The sequence below is a fragment of the Nannospalax galili genome, unplaced genomic scaffold, assembly GCF_000622305.1.
Source record: "Nannospalax galili isolate Female #2095 unplaced genomic scaffold, S.galili_v1.0 scaffold134, whole genome shotgun sequence".
In the NCBI taxonomy this organism is placed as follows: Eukaryota; Metazoa; Chordata; class Mammalia; order Rodentia; family Spalacidae; genus Nannospalax; species Nannospalax galili.
In genome coordinates this window covers 272564-286668 of record NW_008335593.1, presented here as the reverse complement: position 1 = coordinate 286668, position 14105 = coordinate 272564, and the positions used below count along the sequence as shown (strand labels likewise).

General features: G+C 39.4%; 1 protein-coding gene across 9 annotated transcripts in view; it reads left to right on the top strand.

Annotated features, from left to right (window-relative positions):
- Nucleotides 1-14105, top strand: part of Erich1 (glutamate rich 1) — a 176028-nt gene that overhangs the window by 58324 nt on the left and 103599 nt on the right. For all 9 annotated transcript variants that reach the window (XM_029562219.1, XM_029562221.1, XM_029562220.1 and 6 more), the window contains one exon: nucleotides 9286-9729. In XM_029562219.1, coding sequence (XP_029418079.1) covers nucleotides 9286-9729 — 444 coding nt within the window. The remainder of the gene's footprint in view (nucleotides 1-9285; nucleotides 9730-14105) is intronic.

The window sequence follows — 14105 nt, the reverse complement described above, 5'->3', positions numbered from 1 at the left end:
GTGAGCCAGTGGGGATAGTTAACATTCAAACTGTAACAGATAGGGAGCATGCATAGTGGGTTGCTCTCACTATGTACTATGTCCTCAACTGGTCTTAGGTGACTCAGTGGATTACTTTGACTTTCTGAGCTGTGTTTGTGGCCTCCAAGTCAATGTTTATTCATCAAGAACTCAATAACATTATGTCAGTGAGGCAAGCATGTAAGAATGAAAATCTCATTCAGTGATGTAATTTATAAAATGAGGTCTTTATTTCTGTTTATTCTCTCTACTGCTTGTTTTTAAATAGACTGATTAATCTTGTTTCTTTTCTGTGTCATTCGCTTAATCATGCTCAATACAAAATGAATATTTTTATCACTTTGTCATTGTAGAAGGAGAAATACAACTTGTTAGCCTAGAAATAAAATCATATGACTTCTGCTGTGAATGACCATTGTGAACCATATGTTTGGAATCACCATTGGGTACTATACATTTGCTGGCTGAATTTTTTTATCCACAAAATTGAGCATTTGTGAGATGTTCCTTTGAATAAGAGATATGTGTAACTTGGTCAGAGAGAGAGGTTTGAAAATTGGGACTTCCAGAACATTTCTAAAGCTTATTTTTATATTTAGACAGAGAAAAGAATCAACCCATGGATACCATCATATAAAAGTGTGCAAATTCTTTTTTTTTTTAATTTTTTAATTTTTTAGAAGAGGCATTTTTTAAAGTGTGCAAATTCTATGAAATAGTCCTTCCTTCATGATATTTTCTTTTTAAAAATATTCTATTTTTATTTTTATTTTATGTGTATTGCCTGCATGTAGGTAAGTGCACCCTTGTCTTGCAATGCCCGTAGAGGATAGAAGAGGCCATCAGATCCCCTGGAACTGGAGTTACGGACAGTTGTTAGCTGCCATGTGGGTGCTGGGATTCGAACCTGGGTCTTCTGCAAGAACAGTGTTCTTAATCACTGAGCCATCTCTCCAGCCCCCATGTAATATTTTCTAATCTTTCTTATGATATTATAACTAGCAAGCAAATCTCTAAATTCTAGTTGCTCCAGTTACCTAGTAAGTGGATCATCTTTTCATGTATACTTACTTCCACTTGATTGGTGGGATTCTGTCAGGTGACTGAGTAGAAAGTGAAGCAAGCACACTAGACTTTGAAAACATTAGTTGAGTTCCTTTGATTTCTGCTGAGCCAGCTGGAGGTTTTACAGGAGGATGGAGGAGGTATGACCATGGGCTCTATAAGAGTCAGGATGAGAAATGGCATTGGTATGTGTACATCAGGTAAAGCCATCCCTGTGTGCCAAATGACTACTGTGGAAGTTGGTCCCCTGCCTACCCACAGTGACTGGAAGAGAGGCCCATCCTTCATGACCGTTCAAAGGTCGGGTTCTCAGGTATGGAGAAAGACCTCAGCAGTCTAGAAGAGCTAGAGATAGGAGGCACACGGAAGCATACTGAAACATTCATTATTACTATAAAGAAAAGTGAAAGAACCAAAGAGCAGGGTTCCCAGTTCTGGATCAAAAAAATAAAAAGTATACTCAGAGGCTATGTACTGAGTGGTGGATGGCCATTGGTCCCATTGGGACAAAACCAGGAACTCTATTGTGGCCAAATCCGATACTTCTGATGTACAACAAGCAGAAATTTCAATCTGTTATTACTTTCAAAAAGAAGTATGGTGTTGATTCTGCCTCTAAGGCATGCAGTTAAGTAAGGTGGGTTATAAATTCCTTTCTTTTGTTGTCAAAGTACTGCCAATCCACATCCCAGACCTTCTGTCACAGTTCTATCTGCACTGGGTATTTTCATTGCCCCAATGCTGGGTTAAGATTGGAAGTTCACACTGTAGCTTGTGAACTAACCAAGATTTGCTTTGTGTGATGGCTAACTTTTATTATCATCCTGGTTGGATTAAGAAATACCTAGAGCCTTAGTGAAGCAAATCTCTGGGTATGTCTGTGAGGGTCTTTGCAAAGACAATTAGATCAGGAGGAGTCTGAGTTAAGCAATGGATGAATCACTAGATAGGCTCCAAATATGATGGTATTGTTGGAAGGTAGAGACAGGTAGGAGATGGTGCTTAGCTAACAGGTATGTCCTTGGAACTGTATCTTACCCTGATACCCTTCTGTATTGCCAACTTTTCTTTATGTCTTCCAAGAAGTGAAAAATAGCATCTACTGTATGCCTGCACTTCCTTAACGCTCTGTTGGAACCCAGATCTCGTCTCTAAATTATTTTTGGTTACGGAGACACAAAAGTAACTATACACTTGATTTCTCACATGCTTTATCTCTTTGACCATATGCTAAAATTTATACCTTAATTGATAGAGCAAATATCTTTCCAATCCTTGCTGTTTTCCTCTACTCAAATCACCTACTGGTATCCTAGAACCTCTTATCTTCTTATGGCTCCCATCTGCCAGCTTACCCAGCACAGCTGCCTCTGGTGACATAAGGCTCTTGTGCTTGGATTAGGAAAAGTGGTCCTCCTGTCACTTAAGCCGTACTTGAGATACACATATTTCCTTGCAGCCAGTGACCATGGAAAACAATTCTCCATTGCAAAAGAACAACACTTAACTCTGAGATTTCAGAGCTAAGGGGAGACTAGGCTGGAGTGAGGCACTCTGTACACAGTGTGCAGTAGAAGCAATGATACAGTTGATTTGCTAGTTGAGGCTGTTGGAGTGGCATGGAGGGTCAACAGAAGAGTTCTGGTGAGGGCCCATAACCGAGGCTAATAGGCACAAAGCTGAACAGAGCTTCAGTGTGGGCCACAGTCAGTTGGTGTAACTGGACCCAAGAATTTTGCCTGAGGACTGCAGTTGCCATGATGCTTTGCCGAGTCATGCCTGATGGGCAGAGAGATGGAGAAGGTGGCTAAACCTGTCACACTAGAGTCCAGGGGGCTGCTACACAGGTATCAACCATGACTATCAGCTTGCATTTCCTTCATGGCCACAAATCCACAGTCCTCTCCTTCCTGTATTATCTCTGACCCACTCTTTAGAAACAAGTTCCTGAGCTGTATAGCCTCTACTACAGAGTACATACTACTATATAGAGCACACTGCTGCAGAGAACACACTTTTGTTTGGCTTTACAGAAAACTGACTCCCCCAGGAATCAAACCTGTGACTTAGTTTCTTCCTTAGGTTCCTTGAACAAAGTGGCCCTGCCAAAGGTTATAATGAAATATATAACATAAAGGATTGTGATAAAGTTTTTTTTTATTATGAATTTAAAAATAATGACTTAAAAAATTCTTATCAGAAGGGAAAAATAAACACATCAGCACTTCCCATGATTAATTTGTCTTTTATCATAAGAAATACTTTGTGCATATGTAATCGTATCACACACAAATCCTAAACAAATGAATTTATCTGTAATGTATATATTGTGTCTTTCTTTGAGAAATTTGTAGTATAGGAGAGAAAATATCAAACTAATTTAAAATTTGACTGTCATATTCCTTCGATATCTTATTTTGATGATTCTTATCTTGAATCCATCTAAGAACATTATCATGTTCAGCTCCTGCTGATAAGACTTTGAGGAAGCTATGTATTTTGTTTTGTTTTTTAAAAAATATTTTATTATTTTTATTTTATGCATATGAGTATATTGCCTTCTTGTATGTAAGTGCACCCATGTTGTGCAAAGACTGCAGAGGCCAGAAGAGGGTGTCAGATCCCCTGGAACTGGAGTTATGTGGGTGCTGGTAATCAAACCTGGGTCTTCTGGAAGAGCAGCAAGTGTTCTCAACCACTGAGCCATCTCTCCAGCCCCTGAGGAAGCTATGTGTTGTAACTGTGAGTTATGTCATAGTATTAAAGAAAAAATTCATCATGCTTAACACAGTATTGCAGACTTCTTTTAAGGATCATCCTAATAGATATAGGAACCACTTCATGGGGGCCTTCCTAGATGGAAGAGAGTAAGCACAGCCCAAATACAGTGTAGGCAGATGAGACTTTAGAGTCAGGGAATGGTGTGTGTTGTGCATGTGTGAAAGAGATGAGGAGGATTTTGACTAAACCGACTTAACAGGATTCTTGCCAAGGGTGGAGCTGGTGAGCAGATATCACCTTGGGGTTATAGAAGATGAGGAAGTAGATCAAATATGAAAAGTAAACAGGTATGAGGGGAGAGTTCTGGCTAATCTCACTTAGTAGACACCTTTCTAGTACTGAATTTTAGGTGAACATTCACAGATGGCCTGGGAGGAGGTGGAGACTGAGAATCTTTTTCAAAGGGTATTTCTACCCTGATGAAAATATGGCTTCTACTTAAGGAATGTCTTCAGGTTTGTCAAATGAAAAGCATAGTTTAAGAAGCTGGCATGTCCAAATAGAAGGTCATTTTACCTTCAAAACAAATGAACTCCCTTCTGCTGTTTGACTATTGGTAAACATGTCTTTGTCACCATGCTTATATTTTCTTCCTCTAAGATATTATTGCCCTCACAGGCTTTCTGAGACTCTAAATCTCAAAGAAACTTTCCTTCTTCAATTCATGAGAAAATTATGCGCAAACATCTTATTTTCTCAGTTGCCAAATATATATGTAACCCACTGTGCCTGTAGGCATGTGTTTTAAATAAGATAAAGGGTATAATTTTCCTGTATGAGCTTATGTGTAATATATTCTATATAATGTTTTGTGTTCTACAAACTTTAGAAACTCTGGGAACCAGGGATACATAGCCATAATGAAGGTGAAGGGGGGTGGGATGCCCCTGAGGGATCACCCACTTTCTCAGCTGTCCTCATTACATATTAGCACATGAAATCTGTGGAACATCCCATGGAACCCAAAGAAATTTCAGAAGCCAAAATACAATCTGGTAAGTTTTGCTTATCACCCCTAAAGTCATCATTGAGTTCTAAATAACAAACATCCTTCACAAACCCTCACACCCTGTGAGGACTCTGACCTTGGTTCTTCCCACTCAGGAAACCCCAACTCAATTTTCTGCTTCATGGTCCTGGTCCTAGAACTTTATGAGTGGGGTCATGTGATTTGTACATATTTTGGGGGAAGGTCTGGGTATCCTGATTTTAGAGTCACGTAGAGATGTGCCAGTTGCTCATTCTTTCTCACTGATGAACACAAACCCTTCCCATTTATTCATCCCCCCATCCGTTAGCAAGAGGGTGTCCTTAGTCTTTTGGATTTTCTTTGCATATAACAATGTCATCTGTGGCTGATTCTCAGTCTCTACTAACCTCTTATTCTTTTCAAGTCTCAGGATAGAGTTGACACACAAGCAATGGCCACAACATCATTGTTTCTTTCCAAGTCAGGCTAAGGTTTTTACATGTCACCATTGTGTGTTATCATAGAAGAGTTTTTTGGTTTTGGTTTTGGTTTTGTTTTTTTTCAGTCTTTTTGAGACAGGGTCTCCCTGTAGTCCCAACTGGCCTGAACACACTATGTAGACCTGGCTGGCCTTGAACTCACAGAGATCCGCCTGCCTCTGCCTCCCAAGTGCAGGGACTGAAGGCATGCGCCACCACGCCTAGCTTATAGCAGAGTTTTTATAGATAATTTTTTATAGATTTATGAAGTTTTGAGGTTTCCCCTTTTATTCTAATTGGATATAGGATCTTGCCATATAGTATCAAAATTAACCAAATATTTCTATCACTGGAATTTTTTATTAATATTTTGTTTGGATTTTTTTGTAGCAATGCTTATGGGAGGCCTGCTTTCCCCTCCCTTGCAATGTCCTTGTCAGATTTTAGAATGAAGAATGAACTGTGGCTGGAATGTCTTTTCTACTGTCTGGTAATGTTTATGCAAGATGAACATAGGTTTTGATGAATCAACCTAGACCTGGCATTCTTTTTCAATTTTTAAAATGGATATGGAACTGGTAATGTTCTGCTTCTTTGTCTATTTGGTAAATTGTTGAACTTTTCTCTGAATTTGACATTTCTTACAGATTGCCTAACTGGCTGTATGGTGTAGCTCAAAGTATCCTTGTATTAGTTTGTTGACAAGAATGAGTTATCTTCTAGTGTGCTGTGTTCCTGATGCTGGTAGCTCATGTGTTTTCCCTTCTCTCTTTACTGCCATCTCACTAGCTGTCAATCCAGGTAGTCATTTCTCAAAAATGTCAATGGTTATTGATTTTTCTCTCTAACAGTTAGCCTTGTGTTTATTTACTTCTAATTTTGTTGCATTTAATGTGCTGTTTCTGTTTGTATGTTGTTTGTTTATTTGTTTGTTTGTTTTGAGACTAGATCTGACCATGTATCCCAGGCTGGTTTGGAACTCTAGAATTTTCTCTATTCCCCTGCCTTAGCTTCCCAAGTGCTGGGATTATAGATAATCATACTATATCTGGTGTAGAAACAACCCTGTATTTGTTGTTTTTTTCAGTGCTGGTGATAACCCAGAACCTCATGAATATTAGGCAAATACTTTGCCACTGAGCTACATTCCTCACCCACAGTACTGTAACCCTAGACCTCTACCTTCTTAACATACATGCCTCTGTCATTAACTTTCTTCTTGATATATTTAACCTATAAAGTTCCTTTTAAGATGGACTTAGTGGTAAACTATAAATTTTGAGCTGTCATGATTTCATTAAGTTCTTTAAGATAGTTTTTTTTTATTATAAAGCAGTATATATTCAATATTCTAAACATGGAAATTAGATAGGCACAGCAGAAAATAAGCAGTCTGTACTCATCTCACCCAAAATGACCATAGTTGAATTTCCAGATGTGGATTAACAGTGACTTTTTCAGAATCTATTAAGTATGGTAAATGTATCATTTCAGAGTTGTTTTACTACTTCCACCATTTAAAATACTATTTTATAGTCTTTTTAAAGCAGCAAATCAATCGTGTCATCATTCTCAACAGGAAAACCATTTGTATCATGATATGACCACTTGAATAAAAGAACTAAACCACAGAGAACAAAGTTGGCAACTAGCTGGATTCCTAGAAGAGGCTGCCAGAGGGGAAGTACCCATAAAAAGCCCAGGGAGAACTGAGAAGTTGTACCTCTACCTGCTCTCCCTAGTGGGCAGACAAGACCCCACATACCTAGTGACCCATCGCACTGGCTCCCAGGTGGCCTTTCTTTAGGCCATATTTTGTAAAATATCTATCGATTCTTTTCTCCAAATTAGTAAAGTTAAGTAATTTTTAAAACACTATTGAGAAGAATTTTTGTCTATTATGAATTGCACCAGAGAAATAAAACAAATCCTTAAGCAGTGGCCACTTTAGGGACATGAATATTTAATAGACCATCTCTACGTTCAGGAATTCAAAGATAATTGGGATTAGCGTTGATCTCTCAGCTGCACTAAGGGCCCTGTTATCGACTTATACTTGCAAATGAAATGGAAAAATTCTCTATTTCAAAAATACCAGGAAATCAATTTATGGGCTAGGCCATAATCTTATATCGTGACTTTATGAGGAGTAGTTTTGGCTTCCTGTCAAGTTTGTGGTAGCAGTACGTTTCATAGATACAGTTGCTAAGTGTATTAGGAAAAAACTGAGAACTCTCACTCAAAAATAGCCATGGCATAGTTCACCATTCCCACAACACTGCCTAATCTGACAAGGACATAAAGCTGAGGGGTGATCTATGTCAGATGAGAGAGAAGAGGGTTAATACTTATTAAAGTCTGTATTTTGTGTATTTTCAGGGTGAGTGAAGTGTGCTACAACTGCTTAATCAGCTTAATGGCTGCACATATAGACTCTAGCATGCAGACAAGGGAAGAGCATCCACCCAGATAGTTTCCTGGGGGCTCCATGAGCAGCCCTTCTGAGGTTATTGAAAAACTTAGATGAAATATGAGAGCTATGTAAAGAAATACAGCGTGGAAGACACGTGAGACATAGTCTAATTTCAGAGCAGAAAATTAAAGCTTGTAAATAGAATTATAGGGGAGACAAGTTTTATTCAATGGAATTACATATCCCTTATAGACATTAATCTTCATCTCTCAGGATATACAACTCAGAAAACTCAAAGGAAAATTTCCTAAAAATGAGAATTGTCTGAAAAACAGAGCACAGGTTATGGTGGCAAGCTTTGCAAATGTAGATCTGTGCAGGCAGGCCTAGAATGCTTGACTTGCCAGTGATGAGAAGAATGTGTTGTGTATTTGGTCTTTGTGTTTAATGACCTTTAAAAGTATAAAATGTGCCTGAGATGGAATGAAGAATTTTGTGTCATATTTTTTCTCAGTCTCCATGTGCACTCTCAAGTATCTGTACTACAATCAGAACTTCCTTATGTTGGTAGCAATATGTGTATCTCCTGACTGACCCTGTATACAGTACTCCTCCCCCTGGACACCTGTGCAGGGCTATACTGCACCCACCAGCACCTAAAATCAGCTGTGGGTGTTCAGTGGTGGGTTGCTCACATAAACTCCCGAGGTCAATTGTGGATGCCCATGTCTACTCAGTAGTACAGCACTGACATTTTGAAGGCAGCCAACTGAGAGTATTTACACCAGGAAAATTGGCAAATGTGCAACTCATAACTATTTTACCCAGAGATGGCTATTGTCTATTACTAGCATGCCATGGACTTATTTACATGCCAATTTCTGCTAATGTAAAAATCCAAACTCAATCTCTATTTCAAAATGTAACCTGTTGCTAGTTCATATGGACAAGTCATCATTACTTACATTTTATTCTTTTATAAAAGGTACTAAGTAAAATGTAAAGAGCCTAAGAATTCATGGACTCTTATTTTGTATGATTTGTATATACTAATAAAAATGAGAAAGGAAAAAAGAATTGATAGATTTTAACCATATGTGGTAGCACAGGCTTATGATGCCAACATGCTGGAAAGTGAAGCAAGAGTATCTCAAATTTGAGGCCAGCCTGGGCTGGGCTATAAAAAAGTTCCTATCTCAAGAAAAATAGATAAATAATAAGAATTCATTTTTTTATTCCAAGGCCATCAGAAATTAAATTTTAGTCTCCAAAAGACAACAACTATTATATCCCTTAAAAACACATTAGATGTAACAATTATAATAGCTGTAAGTATATATATCCTTTTGTGGGGCAAGAGGTACAGGCTATTAATTGTGTAATGGTTAACCTTAAGACCTTAGATGGTATGATTGCTTGAGGTAACATTGAAAGTAACTGAAGAAAATAAATAGTTTAAATCCCTTTTCTAATAAAACTACAAAATCTTGCTGGAAAATTTAGCTTTGTTATGGCTTTATCATACTAAAAACTATTGCATTTGAATTTTGTAACAGATCTGGACCTTCATGATCAACCAAAAAGAAGAAGAATTAGAAGGCGTAAATCAAAGAAAAAAGTTAAAAACCCCAATGATGTTATAGAACAAGCAGAATTAGAGCAACAGCAGAGTCTTTCACAAGAGAAATTGCACCCACAGCACACAGATGGCCCCACGATGAGCAGAAATCGAAGAAGAAAGCTGAAGAAGAAGCTGCAACTCAGGAGGAAGAAAGCAGCCGGCTTCGTCACGAAGGCCTGCAGTGGTAGTTTCATGTATCAGCCTGAGGAGAGCAGCAGTGAGCAGGAGGATGTGGGAAGTGCTGCAGGCGAGGCAGAAGATCCTCAGGAAGAGGACACACTCACAGACACCACTCAGGATATCACTGAGCTTGCCCACAGCAAGGCAGACAGCATCCTAAATTTTCTGAAGTCAACACAAGACATTTATTTTTATGATAGTAGGTTATTTTTCTGTTTTCCTTTAAATATAGACATCTACTTAATATCTGGAAAAATAAACAAATGTAGTAAAATATTTAAGTGCTTACAATGTAAAACACATTAAAATGTAAGTCTTAGTTATTTTCTCATTGCTCTGATAAAATACCTGACAACAGTAACTTAAAGAAGAAAAGTCTTATTTTGACTTAAATTTCTAAGGTACAATCCATTGTGGTGGGAAAGTTGAGGCAGTAGGACCTTACAGCAGCTAGCCACATTATATCCACAATCAGGAAGAAGAGAGTAATAAATGCTTGTGCTCAGCTCATTTTCTCCCTTTTATAGAGTTCAGGATTCTAGGCCACAGAATGGTGCTACCCACAGTGGATGGGTCTTCAAATCTTATTAGCCTAATTAAGATAATCCCCCAGAGACATACCCAGAAGGCCCAAATGATTCTAGATTTCACTGAATTGACAGTTGGGATTAACCGCCACAATATTCAAAGTAAATAAGTTTCAAGTCAAAACTTATATTTCAGTTCTTTCCTCCATGGAGCTGACTCCTGTATGTGATTTCTCCTGTGTACCTTGAGAGGAAGCAGCAGCTAGCACTGTGAAGTTGTGGCTGGCTGTATATGTGGACTGGGCTCATATTCTTTTTCAATTATTTATTTTTCACTTTTTGGTCTTTTTGAGGTAGAGTCTCCCTGTTGCCCCAACTTGCCTGAAACTCACTATGTAGACCAGGCTGGCCCCTGTCTCACAGAGATTTGCCTACCTCTGCCTCCTGAGTGCTGGGACTAAAGGCATGTGCCACCATGCCTAGCTTCTGTTTTAAATTTTTATTATTTATTTTTATTTTATGTGTATAAGTGTTTTGTCTGCATGTATGTAAGGGTGCCACATGCACACATTGCTCTTGGAGGCCAGAAGAGGACATCAAATCCCCAACACTGGAATTACAGACAGATGTTAGCTACCGTGTGGGTGCTGGGAACTAAATCCAGGTCTTCTGCAAGAGGAAACCAGTGCTCTTAATTGTGAGTCATCTCCAACCCCTGGGCCCATGTTCTTTATTCATCTGAAGTCAGACTTTGGAATGGGTTGATATTCTGGGTTATATTTCTAAATAAAGATTAATCTAACTGACTGCTTTGAAGTAAAAGCCACAGCTTTCTCTGAGGCACAGTAATTTTATTCCTGCATATATGAGCTACTGGCTTAAGTTTTCAGTAAACATTTTTTTAGTAACTATGCATATTTGGATGGGATATGATAAAAAAATCAAGATTTATTTTCATGGTTGACAATTGCTCATATTTTCATAATCTTTTACTGGCAACTAACCTAAGGATTAGGAAGCACAAGTGCCACTGGGCATGGTGGTGCACACTTTAGTCCCAGCACTCAGGAGGTAGAGGCAAGTAAATCTCTGTGAGACCAAGGCTAGCCTGTGCCGGCCTCCCCTCATCCACTGCCACCTGGAGACCGTTGCACACTGGTCCCCACAGGGGAAGGTCAGGGCAAGGAAAGAGACCGGTCGGGGGAGGGAGGCCTCCAGGCGGTGGTGAGTACGACAGAAAGAAACACCCAGGAGGCTGTGTCAGTGGACAGCTCGTTTATTATGGCAGAAGCAGAAGTTTATATAGGAAAGTTTCAAGGGCAAAGAGGCAGAGTTGGGTTTTTGGCAGGTGGGGGGAGGGAGGGGGCTTCTAAGGCTACATGGCCTTTGTCCTGTCCTCTGGTCCAGTGATCTACAAGAGACCTGGTTAGGATTAAAGGATTAGAGGCCTGATAGTTTTGCTTGGGGGTTGTTGGGTAAGAAACAATGTGTTTAGAATGGAGTTGCCCTGGTTCCTGCTGTCCTCACTAGGAGGTATCCGGCCTGGAGGCCATGCTGTACATTCCAGGCACTCTTGACTTACCCCAACAGCTCCCCTCCGCCTTTGTCTTTTATAAGGGGTGAGTGTCATCAAAATCAGAGAAGGTACTAGGGATAGTTTGGTACTGGACCAGGACTTGGTTGGTGGCGATTTTAATGATGTCCTACATGCGACCTTTGAAAAATTGAATTAGACAGGGTGCCATGAAAAGCAGGGTACATAAGGCTAGCAGGGGGCCTAACAAAGGTAGGAATCAAGCAAGGAGGGCGTTGGAAAACCATGGAAAGAAAAATCCTCAGGGTAGATGAGCTGGTCATCTTGACAGTTGCCTTGAGGAGGTGAATAGTGGGAAGAAGGAAAGAAAACTTTGGAAGCCATTCAGGTTTAGAGGCTGCATGGAGGTCAGACACAGGGCTGACTCACAGCCACATGGCCGGGAGAAGGAAGCTTTAGAGAAAAGGTGAAGTACAAGATGCTAGGGGCAGTCCAAACCCTTAAAGAAAGCATGTTTAGAAAGAAAGGCATGTAGAAGAAAAGGAGGATTTATGCATTCCTGAAGAGTTCAGGAAAGCGGACAGACTTACAGAGACCTACATGGCTGTGGCTGGTCTGAAAGTTCTGTGGAGGGCTAAGAATTGACCAGTGAGACTGGAAAAGTAGGTCCTCCAACAGATAGACTAGACTTTTTTTTTTTTTTTTTTTTTTTGGTCTTTTTGAGACAGGGTTTCCCTGTAGCCCCAGCTGTCCTGGAACTCACTCTGTAGACCAGGCTGGCCTTGAACTCACAGAGATCTGCCTGACTAGACATTTTTATAGTCTAGACTAGACATTTTTATAGTGTGAACCAGTTCAATTTATGGGGCTTATTGAAATTCTAACATTCCCTCCTCTGAAGAGGCAACCCTAAAATCTTTTAGGGATAAGAGCACCCAAATACTTTTAACATTTTTGGCCTTTAGGACAGAGTACGTTGCTAAAAGGCCCGAGGAAATTTTGACTTTTAGCCAAGAAAGAAACTGGTTACTTTTGAGAGGGGAGGGTCTTTATTCCCTAACTGTCTAGCCAATTCCTACCTCCTATTCTTATCACACCATCCTCTGAAGGGGTTTACCAAAATTGCCGGTAGGGAATCGGGATGCAGACCATTCTGACTTCTTCCATACTGAACAGGGACGCAGGGTGAGGCAATTGGGGTACCCCCTTCAGTGGGTCTATCTAAAAGACTACCAAATTGTGTAACTTTTAATTATAGGGAGAAAAGAAGGTCCTTGACTTGTGCCTAGGAGATGTGAAGGAAAAGTAAAGGCAAGAGTAGTTAGTATTACAGTTTCTAGGCAAGGAACCAGAAAAGGTCAGAACAGGGAAATTTTCAAATGTCCAAATTAAAGTCTATTAGAATTTCTTGATGAGAGCTTCCAAAAGCATCCATCTACTGGGTTCCTCATTTTTTTTTTTTTTCTTTTGCCTGTCAAGGCTGGACTAATGATTGATGAACTCAGGATTTGTTGTCAGGCACTTTGATAACTGTTGAAGTGGTTAGAATCAGTTTTCTTTTAAATGACCTTTAGATAGGGAGAGAAAACAAATTTAGTCATCATTTTAGAACAATAGTGGGTTGTCTTCCTCAGCTGTAGGTGGGCACTACAGTATTGTAGACCAAGAATTGAAGTCTTACAGTTGAGTAGCCTTGTCTTACTAGGAACAAAATTATTAATGACAAATAATTGCATAAATAATATAAGAACTTAAGTCTAAGTTCTGGGATGTATAATCCCTTGAACTCTTAAAGAAATACACTGATGACTTTAATCTTTGTTATGCTTTTGCTTATACTTTTCTTTTGGGTGTTTAAGACCATACAGTTGGCCCAAATAAACCTATTTATTTTTATTTTTAAGGTTATTTGAGGATCTGTTCCTCAGGGGTCATAAGGGCTTTGGGGGGAGCCCCTGGCTCCTCTGGCTTTTCTTTTATCAGTTTTATCTGTGTGAAGATAAATTAAGGGGTCCTGTTTGACCTGGGCTTCATTTGGAAGCACAGAGGAAATGTGTCCTCTGTGTTGACCCTCCTCTTTGTAGACTGGACACTGGTTCAAGTCCATCTTGTGGTGTCTCCTTGGCCTCCCTGAACAAGAGGACAGGTGATTCACCATAGTTACAGGACATTTTGAGAGATGCTCCAGAGTCCTCTGGAACTTAGTCGACCTTGGAGGGCAAGGAACAAAAATTTGTCCCTTTAAGTCCCTCTGACCAGATTAGTATAGGCCTCAAAGTCTGGTTATTAAACACCCAAGAAGGTTAGTTACACCAGTCTGGTATTTTTAATTACCATGTGCCATGTAGATAAAGCTTGGGCAAAAATCAAACATTCTTAAATAAACCTGGATGAGACATCCTTAAACTAGTTGACTAAACTATGACCTTAGAAATTTTAAGATTATATATTATTTTTGTCTCATCCTTGATAAATCATTAATAAACATGCATAGATCTCCATCATTTGTTTAGG